This window comes from Prunus avium, chromosome 4, assembly GCF_965620075.1.
Source record: "Prunus avium chromosome 4, drPruAviu1.hap1.1, whole genome shotgun sequence".
In the NCBI taxonomy this organism is placed as follows: Eukaryota; Viridiplantae; Streptophyta; class Magnoliopsida; order Rosales; family Rosaceae; genus Prunus; species Prunus avium.
The window spans coordinates 26739353-26753878 of record NC_142287.1 but is presented as its reverse complement, the minus strand read 5'-3'; the positions used below and the strand labels follow the sequence as shown (position 1 = coordinate 26753878).

Here is a 14526-nt window from a genome sequence, read left to right as displayed (position 1 = left end):
GATAGCTTGACACAAACTATGGAATCATAAATGTCATGGTGGCACCGTGGCACAACTCTCACGTGCGGCCCATACGAGCAACTATTATGCTTTAAGTGGTTAAATACATTTACTCAAACTCTGAATTAATGTATACAAGCAACATAAAACAATTGACTCATAAGAAAGAACCACTAAAAAAGATTAGAATCGAAAGCATGCCACTAGAAATGGGAGGGAAGGCAGCCCACATTGTTAAAGTCGGCTTCTATTCGAGCAAAAACTTGAAGAACCATTAAAAAAAATTGCAATTACAATTCTCATATGTTAAAATTGCAATTACAAGGGAAGACTAGTTCCTCTGAAAAAAAAAAATCCCAGTCTGATATCAGGTTTTGGCTCTGAGAAGTATCATAGAGAACTTTCTCAAAGCCTTCAATCTATCCATTGTATCACTGCTGGTACTAAGTTAGCTGCGGCCAGTCAAAGCTCAACCTTGTACGAACGATTCTTGAGCAAACTGAGTATGCATCAAAAAGCTCCTTGATGTCTTCAGCAACCTCCTTCATCCAATCCAGAGCATTACTACCATTAATTCAGAAGAGTAAATACACCACCAACTGGATATTGTATCTGGGATCCAAAATTGCAGCTACTGCCAATACCAACCCTGCACTGGCTCCGATCATTAGCAAAGCTTAGCTTTCTGCCATAGAACTAAGGAAGTCATTTGGGCTCTTGCACCATTCAACATAGATGAGAAAACCGCAAATCTCAGGAAAATATATACTTGCAATTGGACATTTGTTGCCGGAAAAGACATCAGTGATTTCAACAAGAAGTTTCAAATAACCCGAAACAAAACTCGTCCATTCCCATTCTATGTCGACTGATGCTGGTGTGTATAGGAAGGGCCATGCTCTTGCAGGGCAGAAAATGCAGCTCTGTATTTTGAGGCTGTTTCAAGTATAAGGAATGTTGTTTTCCGCTAAACTGGAAGTGAAGGGAAGTTGTTGGTTCTTATTAGTAAGAAATAGCATTTGTTTGGTCAAGTAAAACAAGACTCTCTACAAAAGAATCCATGAATTGGTACTTGCATTGCATCCATCAGTTACAAACTTTCTAACTTGTTTGGTCTTAGGGTTCACCGATACCAGCTCTCCATCACACATTCTGAACACTACTTCACCATTCTTTCTAAAACCAAATGGCATGATTGAAGTTGCTTCCAGGCATATATTTAGCAATTTAGTCCACGATTCAGCCACGCTAAACTCTTCCATGACCCACACCCACATGTGAATACGATATGATCCCACTGAAACATCATAAGGTTTCTCGAACAGGGCAAGGGACTCCCCTGACATAACGCAAACCTTTTTTCTGAAAGCATCGGGCAGCATTATCTTTCCAAATAACTCACTGACCATATCAAACCACAGAATGCAACTATCCTCGTACTTATAGTATTGCAGCCAATGCAGAACACCATTAACAAAAGCTTGTCTGTCTCTGAGGTCAACAATTACGGTACTAAAGTCGCAGGAATAACATCAGGAATCAGGACTAAGACTCTTCCAGGAGCCCCTCGCAAATGACCAAACCTCAACCTCACATGGGCTTTTCCTATACACGCTACTCACAATTCTCAAAACCTTATAGTCACTGGTACGCCAACCATAGCCAAAGGCATAACTTGCTATCGTTCTGGTGTCATACTCTGTGGAGAAGGGAATTCTAGGCCTAGGCAAAAACATAAACTTTCTAACAGAAGGGTTCCAGATTATTGTTGCAGAATGAGCAGCAATGCATATGATATGAGCCCATCACAAGTGCCAACCACATGGAAATTCTGATTCAAAAATACGTCTAGTAGATTAATTGGAAAACAGATTCAGAAAATAAAAATTGTGAAAACGTGACTGCTAGGACAATAATAATTTGTGAGTTATTTTTCAAGTATATTTTTTTGCTAATTTTTGTAATAATTTTTATTTATTTATAAATTCTGATATTTTAAAGGCTAAAAATTATTACAAACAATGAAAAATGTATACTTTGAGAATAATAATGTATAATTAAAATAATAATAAAAATTATAATTTTAGAAAAACCTAGATAATAAAATAATATTATCTTTTAAAAATAAATATGAAATTGAATAATATATGTAGCAAAAAGAAAAAATAAAAAAATAAAAAAGAAAGCAATCAAACCAATACATTAGGTAGAAAATGAAAACAATGATTTGGTGTTTTCATAAAACAATTCCAGTGAAAATGATAACCACATACCGAACGCGTTTTTGGTAAAAAATAAAAACGGGGCCTTGAAAACGTTACCAAACGGCACCTTAATGTCCATACATTTAGTTTTGCAAATGGTCATGACATTCAAAATTATTAGGGGGTGTATTCAATTTAGATTTTAAAAGATTTTAAAGAGGTTTAAAAGTTCAGGTGTATTCAATCACAATTTTATAGAAGTCTATACAATTATGGGTGGATTCAATTCAGACTTTTTAAATTCCATTCAAATTTGAATGTATTCAATCATGACTTTAAAAGACTTCATAATAGTTGGGATGTATTAAAAAATTCATTGATTTTAAAGGAAATATAAAAAGTGTTGGATTTTGTTTGATTATAGACTAATTTTAGGCCATGACAAATCTTTGCTTCCCCCAGGGATTTTGATAGATATATTATTTTTATTCTCAAGCTACTACCATCTTATCATGGCTATCACCACCGCCGTCGCCGCCACCACCACCACCACAGTCATTGTCATCACCACCATCACCCACCATCACCACCACCACAGCCACCACCCTTACCCCCACCGCCACCACTACTGTCACCCCCACTATCAGCCCCATTGTCACCACCACTAGAATCATCACCATTGCTGTTGCCACTGCCACAGCTAACGCCACCACCTCCACCACCACCATTACCTCCCCCACCATCGCCATCACCACCACCGTCATCACCCCTAAACCCTTTCTTTTTTGAGTGCTATAAACTTTATTAAAATCAATAATAAAACTCTAACAAACTCAGTTAAAATCTATACACGAATTCAGTCAAAATCTATGTGGAGTTTGTAGAATTCAATCAAACTCAATTTAATTCAATTAAACTCCATCAACTTTATAACTCTTCTAAATCATTTAAAATCTAAATTGAATTACACCCTCCTTAGTGTTATGCCTGTTGGATTTCCCCCAAAAAAGAACCATATCCTTCCCAACTCCTAACCTACCTCTACACACCCAAACCACCACCATCCAAACTCAAAACTCGTAGTGAACAATTATAGTTTGTAATATGGTTTTTTTAAAATATTAATTATGAAGTATTATATTAATGTTTAATTTTTATGAGTCTATTTTGTAATTTTGTTGTTGTTGAGAAATTAGTTAAAATAGCCATTCTCCACAACTTTTGTTCTAAAATGGCCATCCTTGCATTACATGTAGTTGCGGAGCCAGGAATTGATGTTAGAGAGGGCCCTTTTGCAAAATATAAAAATGAAGGGAATGCGAGCATAAACACTGTAAGTTCTCATAGAGCATAGGAATTGATGTTAAAGAGGGCCCTTTTGCAAAATATAAAAATGAAGGGAATGCGAGCATAAACACTGTAAGTTCTCATAGAGCATCTTGCGCATCATTTTGAGAGTCTGACTGATATCCTCTAAAGTAAAAATGAAGAATAAACTTTTAAATTATAGATTTTACAGATTAAGTTTTGATTGTAGTATATAAAACCCTTGTATCCTATGTTAATATTCAATTCAATTCATATACAACATTAAATTATTTGCACAGAGAGAGAGAGAGTTGAGAAGGGGCCTATGACCCCTCTGGTCCCTACGTTGCTCCACCACTTTACAGGGGCGCTATGGGGATAACATATACTTTACAGGGGCGCTATGGGGATAACATATAGGGAACTATGGGGACACTATGGAGGACAATGGCTATTTTGGAACAAAAGTTGTGAAAAATGGTTATTTTAGCACAAAGCCCAATTTTTTATTTTTTTTAAAACCTTTTACACATTGACCCCCGGAAGGAAATTTCCTGTTATCGTGACTATTGATTATTGTAAGTTTTTCTTTTCCACACAGAAAAAAAAAAAAAAAAAACTAGAATTTGTCTATGAATTTAGACTTCCTATCTCACCTAATGTAAACAATCAATTGATGGTTCTCAGTTAAGACAACCAAGTCTGATTGTTTGGATAGCAAAACCAAACGCTTGAGCACAACACCTTTGTTTACCCCAGAGTAATTTCAGTCCAAACAACCTTTATGCAACAGAAAGCAATTCTTTCGTTTTAAAAATTTCCACCTTCATGCCGTTAGGGGTGAGCATCGGGTCGAAACCAATGGTTTCTTAACAATCCAATCCAATCCAATTTTTCATTGGATTACAGATTTTACAATCCAATCCAATATGATCAAATATCAGGATCCAATCCAATCCAATCCAATGTACATTGGATTGGATTGGATGATCGGTTTGTATGAAAATATAATCATTGCAAAAGAACTTTAGTTTTTCATTACATATAATTCAATTCAAAATTCAATCTGAAAATACAACATGAAATTTAAAAACAACATTACATTAAGAGCTACATCCATTCTTAAAAAAAAAAAAAAACTAAAATTAACCAAAAAAACTTTGAGAACTCTTTTAGGCTTCCAGGTCCATCAATCCTTCCATGTTAGAGATCATGCAATCATCCACATCAATTTTCATTCAATGTAAGTTTTGATGTAGGACCCAAAATTTCTACAAAGAAGAAAATATCATATTAAAATAAATATAATAAAATCAATACTAATTAATTTAAAATATGAAAATTATCTTGAAATAATATTTACATGATTCAATGTCTTCGATATCATCTATGATCTCAAGAATATCAATTTTTGGTGAAGAACGTAACCAATTTTGTGTGCAAATGAGTGCCTCCACTGTTCTTGGGGATAATGAACTCCTATATGGATCAAGAATACGACCACCATTACTAAATGTTGATTCTGATGCTACATCATGAAGAATCGCTGGGTTTTGTTTCTTGTAGCAACACTTCAACATTTGAAACTTTGACAGCATCAATAACATTAGAAGTTGAAAGCACATCAATTGGTGGTTGACTTGTATTTCCAGTTTGGTTTCCCATGGAAGTTGAAGTAGAAGTTGCCATCTGTTTCATAAAACTATGTTAATAACTTAATATTATGCTTGAATGATGAATTACTGAATTCTTGAACCCAAAAATAATAAACACTTACCAAATATGCTGATGAAGGGTGTGAGAATTCTTCTGACCTTGTTCAAACTTGTGGACCCTTGGTAAATAAAGCAAGTATGCTATCTAATATATTAATAACGTATGGGAGTTTGTGAGCATGTTGAGCATGCTGTGTTGTCTGTAGGAAACAAATATGAGAGTTTCTGAGCATGTTTAGCATGCTGGGTATGGGTAAGGTCAATATATTAATTTTTAATCAATATGTATTTATATATTTTACAATAGGAACGTATGGGAAGAACAATATTATATATATATATATATGATTGGTTCGGTTTTGGTTGGATTTTAAAAACTTGATCCGTCATCTAAACCGATCCAATTGGATTTTCAATTTTCTGATCCAATCCAATCCGCCGATGTTGTCGAAACCAATAAAAATTGGATTGGATTGGATTGGTTTGGTCGGTTTTAGCGGATTGGTTTGGATCCTGCACAGCCCTACATGCCGTGGCATGTGGTTAGTAAAACCATGAGATGGCACAGCAGCCCACATTGCTAAATTCAGCTTCCATTAAATCCGAAACTTGAAAAACATCTTAAAAATAAAGTGTCACATGCAGGCAACTGAAAGAGAAAAATCTGAACGACGAAAAAGGCCCCTGAACAATTACAACTATGAGTTGAGGAATTTAAACAAAAACAAAAATGCTTGATAAACAACATAAATACCCAATAGAGCCTGATGTATCATCACCCAAATAACACTCATTTCAAAAGGTAGGTTATCCAATCTGAGCGCTCTTCAAGTGACATACTTAAAAATACATCCCTTCTTGTTTTAGTATTAAGCAATGCAACTGCTTTATAACGAGCACGTTCATCCAAATTTGGGGTCTCTTTGATAGCATCCCAGATAGAACTTTGGTTCCCTCTTTTCCTTTTCTCTCTATCTTTCTCCCTTTTCTCCAATAGGTTACAGATTCTCTGAAAGTTGGTAGCAATTGAATCAATGCTCAGAGAGAGTTTTTCCAGTATTCCAGCTTGATTGGTGGTCTCAAATGAGCTAGTATTCCCTTCATACTCAGCTCTAGTTCGTTTCTTCTGGTTGATGCTTTCTGAGGGAACTTTCGGACTAGTGGCATGAAAGAGTAAGGGTGATGAAGATTGTCCAAGTGATGGATCTTGGTGTGATGGTTCCTTTTCATTTGGTAAAAAAGCCTTATTACCATCATCATAAACAAACTCCTCTTTTCCAACATGTCTGTCTTCGACCCAATCAATTCTTGCATCAATATCGTCACCCAATTCTAACGAGTTTCTCTCAATAGCAATTTCATTCCCAAATACAATTTGCAATTCCTCATAGTCCTCACAAGTTTCTGTGCGAAGGCCTATGTGGCTCGGATAGGACTGTAAAAGAAACAAGAAAATAATAATTATTTAAGAAAGGAAGTAATATGTACTCAAATTACCAAATATAATATATTTAAAGAAGAGTTAAGAAGCGCACCTTAAAGTAATCTTCCCAAAGTTTTTCATCACCAGTGAATTTCTTTCTTATTGGGTCCCACTTAAATCCAGAGCTATGATGGACAAGTTGGGTATACTTATGATATTTTTTCTTAAAGTATTTCAACCGACTTTGGTAATGAGAATAACTTTTTTGACACTTAAGTTTTTCATTAATCTTAGGAAGTATTTTGGCTTCTACAGTTGCCTTGTTTAGCACGCCATTAGGATTACGCCATCCACGAGACACAGCATCGACCATGAGTTGTAACAACATCGTGCTCTCTTCCATATTCCAACTGTTATAATCATTCTTGGCCTTCCCTTTTCCATTTACTTGCAATTGTCGTGCATCTCCCATTTGTAATGTAACTATATATGCAAATTATTATTAGATATCTAATTTTTAGTTTCTTATTGATCTAATATAATACAAAACCACACAACTTCTCTAACTGACAATATTATGCATAAAATCAACTAATAATACAAGAAAGTAAAAGACCTAATGATATATATTTCTCATAGAAAAAAAAAGAAAAAAAGAACCAAATGATTAATAATGCAAGAGCAAAAGGACCATGCATAACAAAACAGGCCAAAATTTGCAAACATACATAAGCTTACAGAAGCTGCAATCTAATAGGGCTGAAAAAAATTAGATGAGACAAGCTTACAGAAGCTGCAATATAATATAATTGATTAAACACACTGTTTAAGCCACCACACTATCCTTATCTTTCCAATAAAATGTTATTTCTTCTTTTTTGCGTTTCATGTGAATTTAGGATGATTATAAGTGTACTAAAAAAACAATCCAAGCCTATAGGAAACAACAAATCACATATGCTATAAACTACTATATAGATGAAAATACCAAAACTAAAACAAGAAAAGGCGCTTACGTAAACCCTAACCCTAACCGAAACCCTAATAACAAGTAAAACCCAACCAGATTATCATCAATGAACAAGAAAATAATGGGAAAAAAAAAACTAGCAGTGTACAAATTGATTTGAAGAGAGAAAAAAAATGAGTGTACCTTGAGAAAGATGGAGGAATGCTCGTAATTTGCAGAGAGAGAAAATAGATCGTCGAAGCTTCAAATGAAATATTGGGGGACGGCTGGACTTGTTATGAACTTAGGTATTTATACCTCTCTCTCACCCTCAATCCACAACCCTAGAAATCCTTCAAAATCTATGACTCTTTGAATACACCTAAACTTTTGAGTATTTTTCTTCACCTAATTAATACCAAGAAAAAAAGAAAATAGTAATTACTGCAATAAGAATAAGATCACTATGCCAAGTACAGAATCAGATGATCTTGAAGACAAAGTAAAAACTCAGGTATAAATTAGCGTACATGCCTTGTAATTCCACCCGCAACCATTAACAAAAGCTTGGCTGTAGCTGTATCTAAAAACCTAAGGGCCAAAGGTTCGCAGGAACGACAGCAGAACTAAAAGGAGCTCCTGGCTAATGACCAAACCTCAAGCTCGCATGGGGTTTGGCTTAACCCTAGCCCTAGGCAGAAACGCAAACTTTCCAGCATAAGGGTTCCAAATAATTGTGGCAGAATTAGTAGCGAGGGCATATGAGCCCAATACGAGTTCCAAAGCGACCGAAATGGAAATATGTTGGATTAATGTTGAATGAATGAATTTAGGTTAAATAATTGTGGTAATGGTCCTTGAATTATACCTCGATTTGTATTTGCTTCCTTGAATTTTCAATAATAGTTGTTGTAGTCTTCACATTAGGTTATGTGTTGCGCTATTGGTCCTTTTCGTCAATTTTGCAAATTTTTATGTTAAATATTGGGGTACACAAAAAAATAAAAAATTACACATGATAAAATTTAAAAATATAAATTAAAAACTAAAAAATGGGAAGAAAAAAGAGGGAAGATATAGAGATCAGGTAATGAGTCGCTCAATAGCAAGGTTGAGTAGAAGAGGGGTGCTGGGGATGGGGGATTGGGATGTCTGGGGAGGGGATGTTCAGGGAGCAGCACATGTTTTTTTTTCTTCTTTATTTTATTTATTTATTTTAAGATGATGGGTAGTGAAATTCCTAATCTGCCTTCGGATTTGACAGAAAATTAACACTATTGACGAAAATTATGAATAGAGCAACGCCGGTCCAAATTTAAGGATCACAACAACTATTTTGAAATTCAATGACAAAAATGCAAATCGGGGAATAATTTAAGGACCATTGCTACAATGCTACAATTTATTTATTTATTTATTAAAAAACAATGCAACAATTTAAGCTCGGTATACAAACCTAATTCAGTGTTGTCCTAATGCAAGGAGAAAAGCTTACCAGTAGTGTCCTCTCTCTGAGATAAAAGCGTGTGCTTGGAGAGGCTGTGCGTCTGAGGTGGCTGTGAATGAAGGTTGAGCTTTTGATCAGAGACCTCCATATGATTTGCACACAGCATTGTATTTGATTAGAAATTTGATGGGCAGCCTCAGGAGGATTTCGTGTAGATATTTTCTCTTAAGTTTGTGGTGAAATACTTTGCTTTAAATCTCTAAATGTAAGAAGTTGGGGATTTTGGGGTTATTATATATGAGAAAGTACATGGTGTGGTATATGAGTTAATGTTGAGACAAAGAAATCAAATGCTGTTGCTTGCATCCCTTTGAACACACTTTGGGTTGGGGCAACAACTGTGCTAATAATCTGTGTGGTGCCCTGCCCTGGTCATTTAAACCCACTTCACATTTTGTGTCATTCTTACAAAAGCTTGCAAGCAAGTAAAACCAGAACTCTGGATCGACCTATACATGCAACAGAAACCAGTTCTTTCAATAAGAACTTTTGATATTCATCCCGCCATGCCGGCCAAAAGAGTGGAACAAACGGCGTGTGGTTAGTACGAAACCAGAGATGGGATAGCAGCCCACATTCTTAAACTCAGCTTCTATTCAATCTAAAACTTGATGAATCATCTTACAAAGCAAGTGTCACATGCTGGCAAATCAAAGAGACATCTTTCAATGACAAAAGCGGTCCCTCTAATTTAAGTACAAATCTGGGAATCTAGTTGATGCCCTAAAATTTACATTTAAGCTTGACAAAGAACTATAAGCAATTAACAGGTCTCATGTGATGTATTGACATGGAGAAAGAGATTAGGTTCACTGCCCAGACCAGCTTTAAGCATGTCAACGGTGACTAGACACCACCGGGATAGAGGCCAATATCTGATCCATCAACCTTCCATGACAAGATTACACCAAAGTTGGTAATCCGACACATATAATTAGTCAAATAAATATAGACAAACACAAGAAACGTAGCACATGCATACCTTTGGAAAATTAACTTGATTCAATAAGTAGTGGTCTAGCAGCAGAATGGCTTGAGAATGGATTAACATCTGATACAAAAAGAGAGATGAAAATCTTGCAATTAGATTGCTGCTAAGTACAGCTCATATCAAAGACAAAGAAAAATTCAAGTAGAATGCACATGCCTTTTAATTCCACCTGCAACCAATCTTGTGTGCATACCAAAGCCTGCCGAATATCAGGATTCAGTGAGCTTCGACATTGATCAAGAACTCTACCACCAATGCTGAATGCTGATTCTGGTGCAACAGTTGACATAGGAGTTCCCAGAACATCACGTGCCATCATCGACAAGATAGGGTACCTTGGTGTGTGGACCTTCCACCAATTTAATATGTTAAAATCACAATTACGAGGAAAGACTGGTTCCTCTAAATATTTGTCCAAGTCTGATATCACATTCTGGCTCTGAGAAGTCTCATAGAGAAATTTATCAAATCCCTTCAATCGATCCCTAGTATCACTGCTGGTACTAGGTAAGCTGCTGCCCGGCAAAGCCGAACCTTGATCAACCATTGTTGAGCAAATTGAATATGCGTCAAAAAGCTCCTTGATGCCATCAGAAACTTCTTTAATCCTATCGAGAGCAGTACTACCATATATTTGAGAATAGTAATACTCCACCAACTTCATTTTGAATCGGGGATCCAAGATTGCAGCAACTGCCAAAGCCAAACTGCACTTGCTCCAATATTTATCAAACTTAGCTTTCATCTTCAATGCCATACAACTAAGAAAGTCATCTGGGCTCTTGCACCATTCAATTAATTGGATGTGAACATGACAAATCTCAGGAAAATATATACTTGCAGTTGGAGATTTGTTGCCTGAAAAGACATTAGTGATTTCAACAAGAAGTTTCAAATAACCTGTAACAAAACTTGTCCATTCCCATTCTGTATCGGTTAAAGATGAAGTGTAGGAAGGGTCGTGCTCTTGCAGGAGAGAAAATGCACCCCTGTATTCTAAGGCTGTTTCAAGCATAATGTATGTTGAGTTCCACCGAACTGGGAAATCAAGAATTAATCTTCTCTCACTATTGATTCCAACTTGCTGGGCAATTTCGTTGAACTTCCCTTGTACCACTTGTGAACTTCTTACGTGTTTGAAACTTCCTCGAATCTTTTGTATCACCTCTCTCAGTGCTTCCAACACATCCTGTACAATTGAATTTAGAAGATGTGCAGCAGAGCGGATATCAAATAACTGACCATGACCCGCGAGAGGCCTACTTTGGGAGATCCGGTCTTTAATTCTCAGAACAATGTCATCATCGGTGGAACAATCATCCAATGTGAAGGCAAACAACTTACTGTGAATATCCCAGTCCATCAGACATTTGCTAATTACTTCTGAAAGCGAGTCCTCAGTATGAGTAGGATCAAGTGTGACAAAGTTCAGAATTTTCTTTTGTAGCTTCCAGTCCTCGTCAATATAATGTGCAGTCAAACATAGATACTCAACATTTTCTGGAGAAGACCACATTTCAACAGAAAGGTTAATTCTTCCCTGCAAACTATTAATTGCTTGATACACTTGACGTTTTTCTTTCCTATAAATTTCCATACAAAAATGCTCAACGTCATTATTTGGCACAACCTCAAACAACGGCTGAAGGTTCTTAACAAAAACTTTGAATCCAACATGATCAACCATGGTCAACGGGTAACCATGCAATATAATCATACGGGCAAGATCAAGACGACTACGGTCATTATCAAACTTGCCACTTGCAATGGTAACGATATCATCCTTTTTCAGATCCTGATCGAACTTTATGAGTGCTGGCTTCATATATTCATCTTTTCTCTGTGCTTCATCACAATTAATATTGGCAAGGCCAACGGTATTATCTTTTTTCCTTCTCTTTGCTGCAAGTAGTTGAGAAACATCAAAGTTGGATCGTTTTAGACATCGCATTAAATGGTTTCTCAGATGTGTGGTCCCACTATTACTTGATCCACTGAGCTTCTTGTTACAATGCACACAAACAGCATAACATATATCAGCCTTTCTAACCCTTTCAAAATGATTCCAGACAATAGATGTCAACCTCTTTGGTTTCTTGATAGCTGACTCAATGGGTATTTCCATCACATTGGCATGAAATCAACCAAAGTCTGCGCATCATATAAGATATAACGACTAAATCAGATAAAACTACAAGATGAATCTGCAGAACCTCAAACATCAATAACTAATAATGTTTATAAAGTCACACAAAAGATCAAAACAAAAAACTTAAATTGCTCCAAAAAAAATATACTACAGGGACATCATTATGGCACTGAGCACACAGATCGTTACTACAACAAATAATAGCATATTATTAAGGTCCTAGCCATGGTGTACAACAACAATAAAAAATTGAATGAAAATATCAATGTTTGTGCACATATACTTGCATGAATGCATAAACATCCCATACTAATAGAGATATTACAACTCAACTGAATCAGGAGATATATACAAAAACAACCACACTGATAGAATCTTGGTGTAAGTAAACCCTTGGAATACAAACTCTACAAGAAGTCAAAGTATTCTCGGACAAAAGCCTTGGTAAGCTTACATCCTTGGAAATCAGTGAAAAGCGATCCCTGTTTGATCTTTATTTTTTTAATATCCTCTTTCCTTGGATTAGTAACGGGACACATATACCAAAAGATCAATGTGAAATAAATAAATTATAACACACACACACACATGGACACCAGTGTGCATATAGACACTGAATCACTACAGGGAGAAAACACTGCATTATTTTGCATTTGAAGTGACGGAGACATTTATCAGGCAGAAGATCAAAATAATAAAGAGGTACGTGCACTCTGATTTCACTAATGGGATCTTTATACATAACCGAGCATTTTTTCTTTATTGCACAATACAAAAAATTGAATCAATTTTGCCCCACAGATTTCAAAAGCCCTGGAAGCATATCTATAACACAACCCACATTATACCAAAAAGACAACATTAAAACCAGTGAATAAAACAGCAAAAGTACATTAAATCTGACAACAGATACTAATTATGTGAAACAAACCATGAAACCTCACAACTTGAATATTGATTCCAACAGAAAATCTTCCGACACAACATTCCATTGAATAGGAAGCCATAGAAGGTAAACATATAACTGATATGTACTTAATGAGGTTTGACAACACAATAAATTCCATAAGAGTCAACATTTTGAGTCATTTGTTGGGTTAAATTGGCCCATATCACAATTTAAGTGATAAAATCAGTGTCAAATCGTGCTCCTCTATATCATACAAAATCACGAGGTAACCACAACCTCATCACTTAGAAATTCATCAGCACCCAAAAACCAACGTCGAGAAATCAAATTTCGAAGAAATGACAACCAAAATCTCAAATTTCACTCAAAAAAGTTTCAACATTTCAGCTTCAATTTCCTAAGCAACAGAATAAGCATATGCATCAAATTGTGCGATCTGGGTAACACCAAAATCAACCAAAGAAACTCCCACAAACATTAGAAATTGCAATTAAAATCTGAACCTAACAGAGTGAGAGGGCAAAAAAAGTAACATTTTCACAGAAATGTTCGAAATTGGTCTTACAGAGTAATTGTTGTAAAGACTTTGTTTCTTCAAAGAATTTCAGGAAACCCGATCGGCGCTCCGGCAAATTGGGGTTCGATTGTGAGAGACCCTGAAGAGAGAGAGAGAGAGAGTCTGAACCCGATGTGGCTGCGAGAGAATATGGGTTGGGTCCGATAAGAGTATACCCGGATTGATTTGTGGGTCAACGCATTAGGATAATATTGTTAGCTCAACCGAAAACCAATTGAGGAAAGGTCCGGACCCGAATGAAGCTTGGATCCGTTTTGGTTATGGGCATTTGGGTTTGGGCCTCAAGTTGATTGATAAGTTTTTTCTTTTTGAGAACAGTTGAGTTTGAGTTTTCTTCTACCTAGGTTATTAATTTATATTTTACACCCTTATAATTTGGCCAAAATTGCATTTTGATTCAGAATCTTCAAAGTATTGCAATGTCAAATCTTAAATGTTTCACAAACAATTTACACTAAAGTTTGTCAACATCATGTTGTCTAGTGATATCATTCTTCATTTTATCGAAGGAGTTGCATTTTGATTCCTCAACTAAATTATTCGGTCAAGTGGTCCACCAACTCTTTATTAATCGACGAATATGGAGAAATTTAATTAAGACACCCAAACAAAAATAAGTAATTAATTTTTTCAACATCCATTAAACTTAAAGTACTTACTATTTATTAAGTCATTTGTGAAATCAGTAACATATTTAAATATTCACTAAAGAAATAATAATTAAAATATAATTACTAATTAAAGTAATTCAAAAAGGCTAAGATATTACTTAATTACATATATTAAATTAAAG

At 35.6% G+C, this 14526-nt stretch overlaps 2 protein-coding genes across 2 annotated transcripts; both read right to left on the bottom strand.

Annotated features, from left to right (window-relative positions):
• Nucleotides 1–5898: 5898 nt before the first annotated feature.
• Nucleotides 5899–8027, bottom strand: LOC110753158 (uncharacterized protein At2g29880-like). Its single transcript, XM_021953980.2, has 3 exons — nt 7804–8027; nt 6763–7133; nt 5899–6662 (listed from the first exon to the last, which is right to left on the bottom strand). Exons 2-3 carry the CDS (start codon nt 7120–7122, stop codon nt 6018–6020), a joined length of 1005 nt encoding a protein of 334 aa, XP_021809672.2. The 5' UTR covers nt 7123–7133; nt 7804–8027; the 3' UTR covers nt 5899–6017.
• A 1655-nt stretch (nt 8028–9682) lies between these two features.
• Nucleotides 9683–14045, bottom strand: LOC110753161 (zinc finger BED domain-containing protein RICESLEEPER 1-like). Its single transcript, XM_021953984.2, has 4 exons — nt 13722–14045; nt 10254–12248; nt 10089–10157; nt 9683–9994 (listed from the first exon to the last, which is right to left on the bottom strand). The coding sequence occupies exons 2-3, from the start codon at nt 12220–12222 to the stop codon at nt 10099–10101; spliced, it is 2028 nt and encodes a 675-aa protein (XP_021809676.1). The 5' UTR covers nt 12223–12248; nt 13722–14045; the 3' UTR covers nt 9683–9994; nt 10089–10098.
• Between the last annotated feature and the right edge of the window lie 481 nt (nt 14046–14526).

Excerpts from the sequence above, each read along its gene's own strand:
- LOC110753158 (XM_021953980.2), bottom strand. The coding sequence starts at position 7,122 with ATGGGAGATGCACGACAATTGCAAGTAAATGGAAAAGGGAAGGCCAAG. Across the intron at positions 6,663-6,762 it reads TTTGGGAAGATTACTTTAAG|TCCTATCCGAGCCACATAGG; the intron begins GTGCGCTTCTTA and ends TTTCTTTTACAG.
- LOC110753161 (XM_021953984.2), bottom strand. The coding sequence starts at position 12,222 with ATGGAAATACCCATTGAGTCAGCTATCAAGAAACCAAAGAGGTTGACA. Across the intron at positions 10,158-10,253 it reads GTTGCAGGTGGAATTAAAAG|ATGTTAATCCATTCTCAAGC; the intron begins GCATGTGCATTC and ends TTTTTGTATCAG.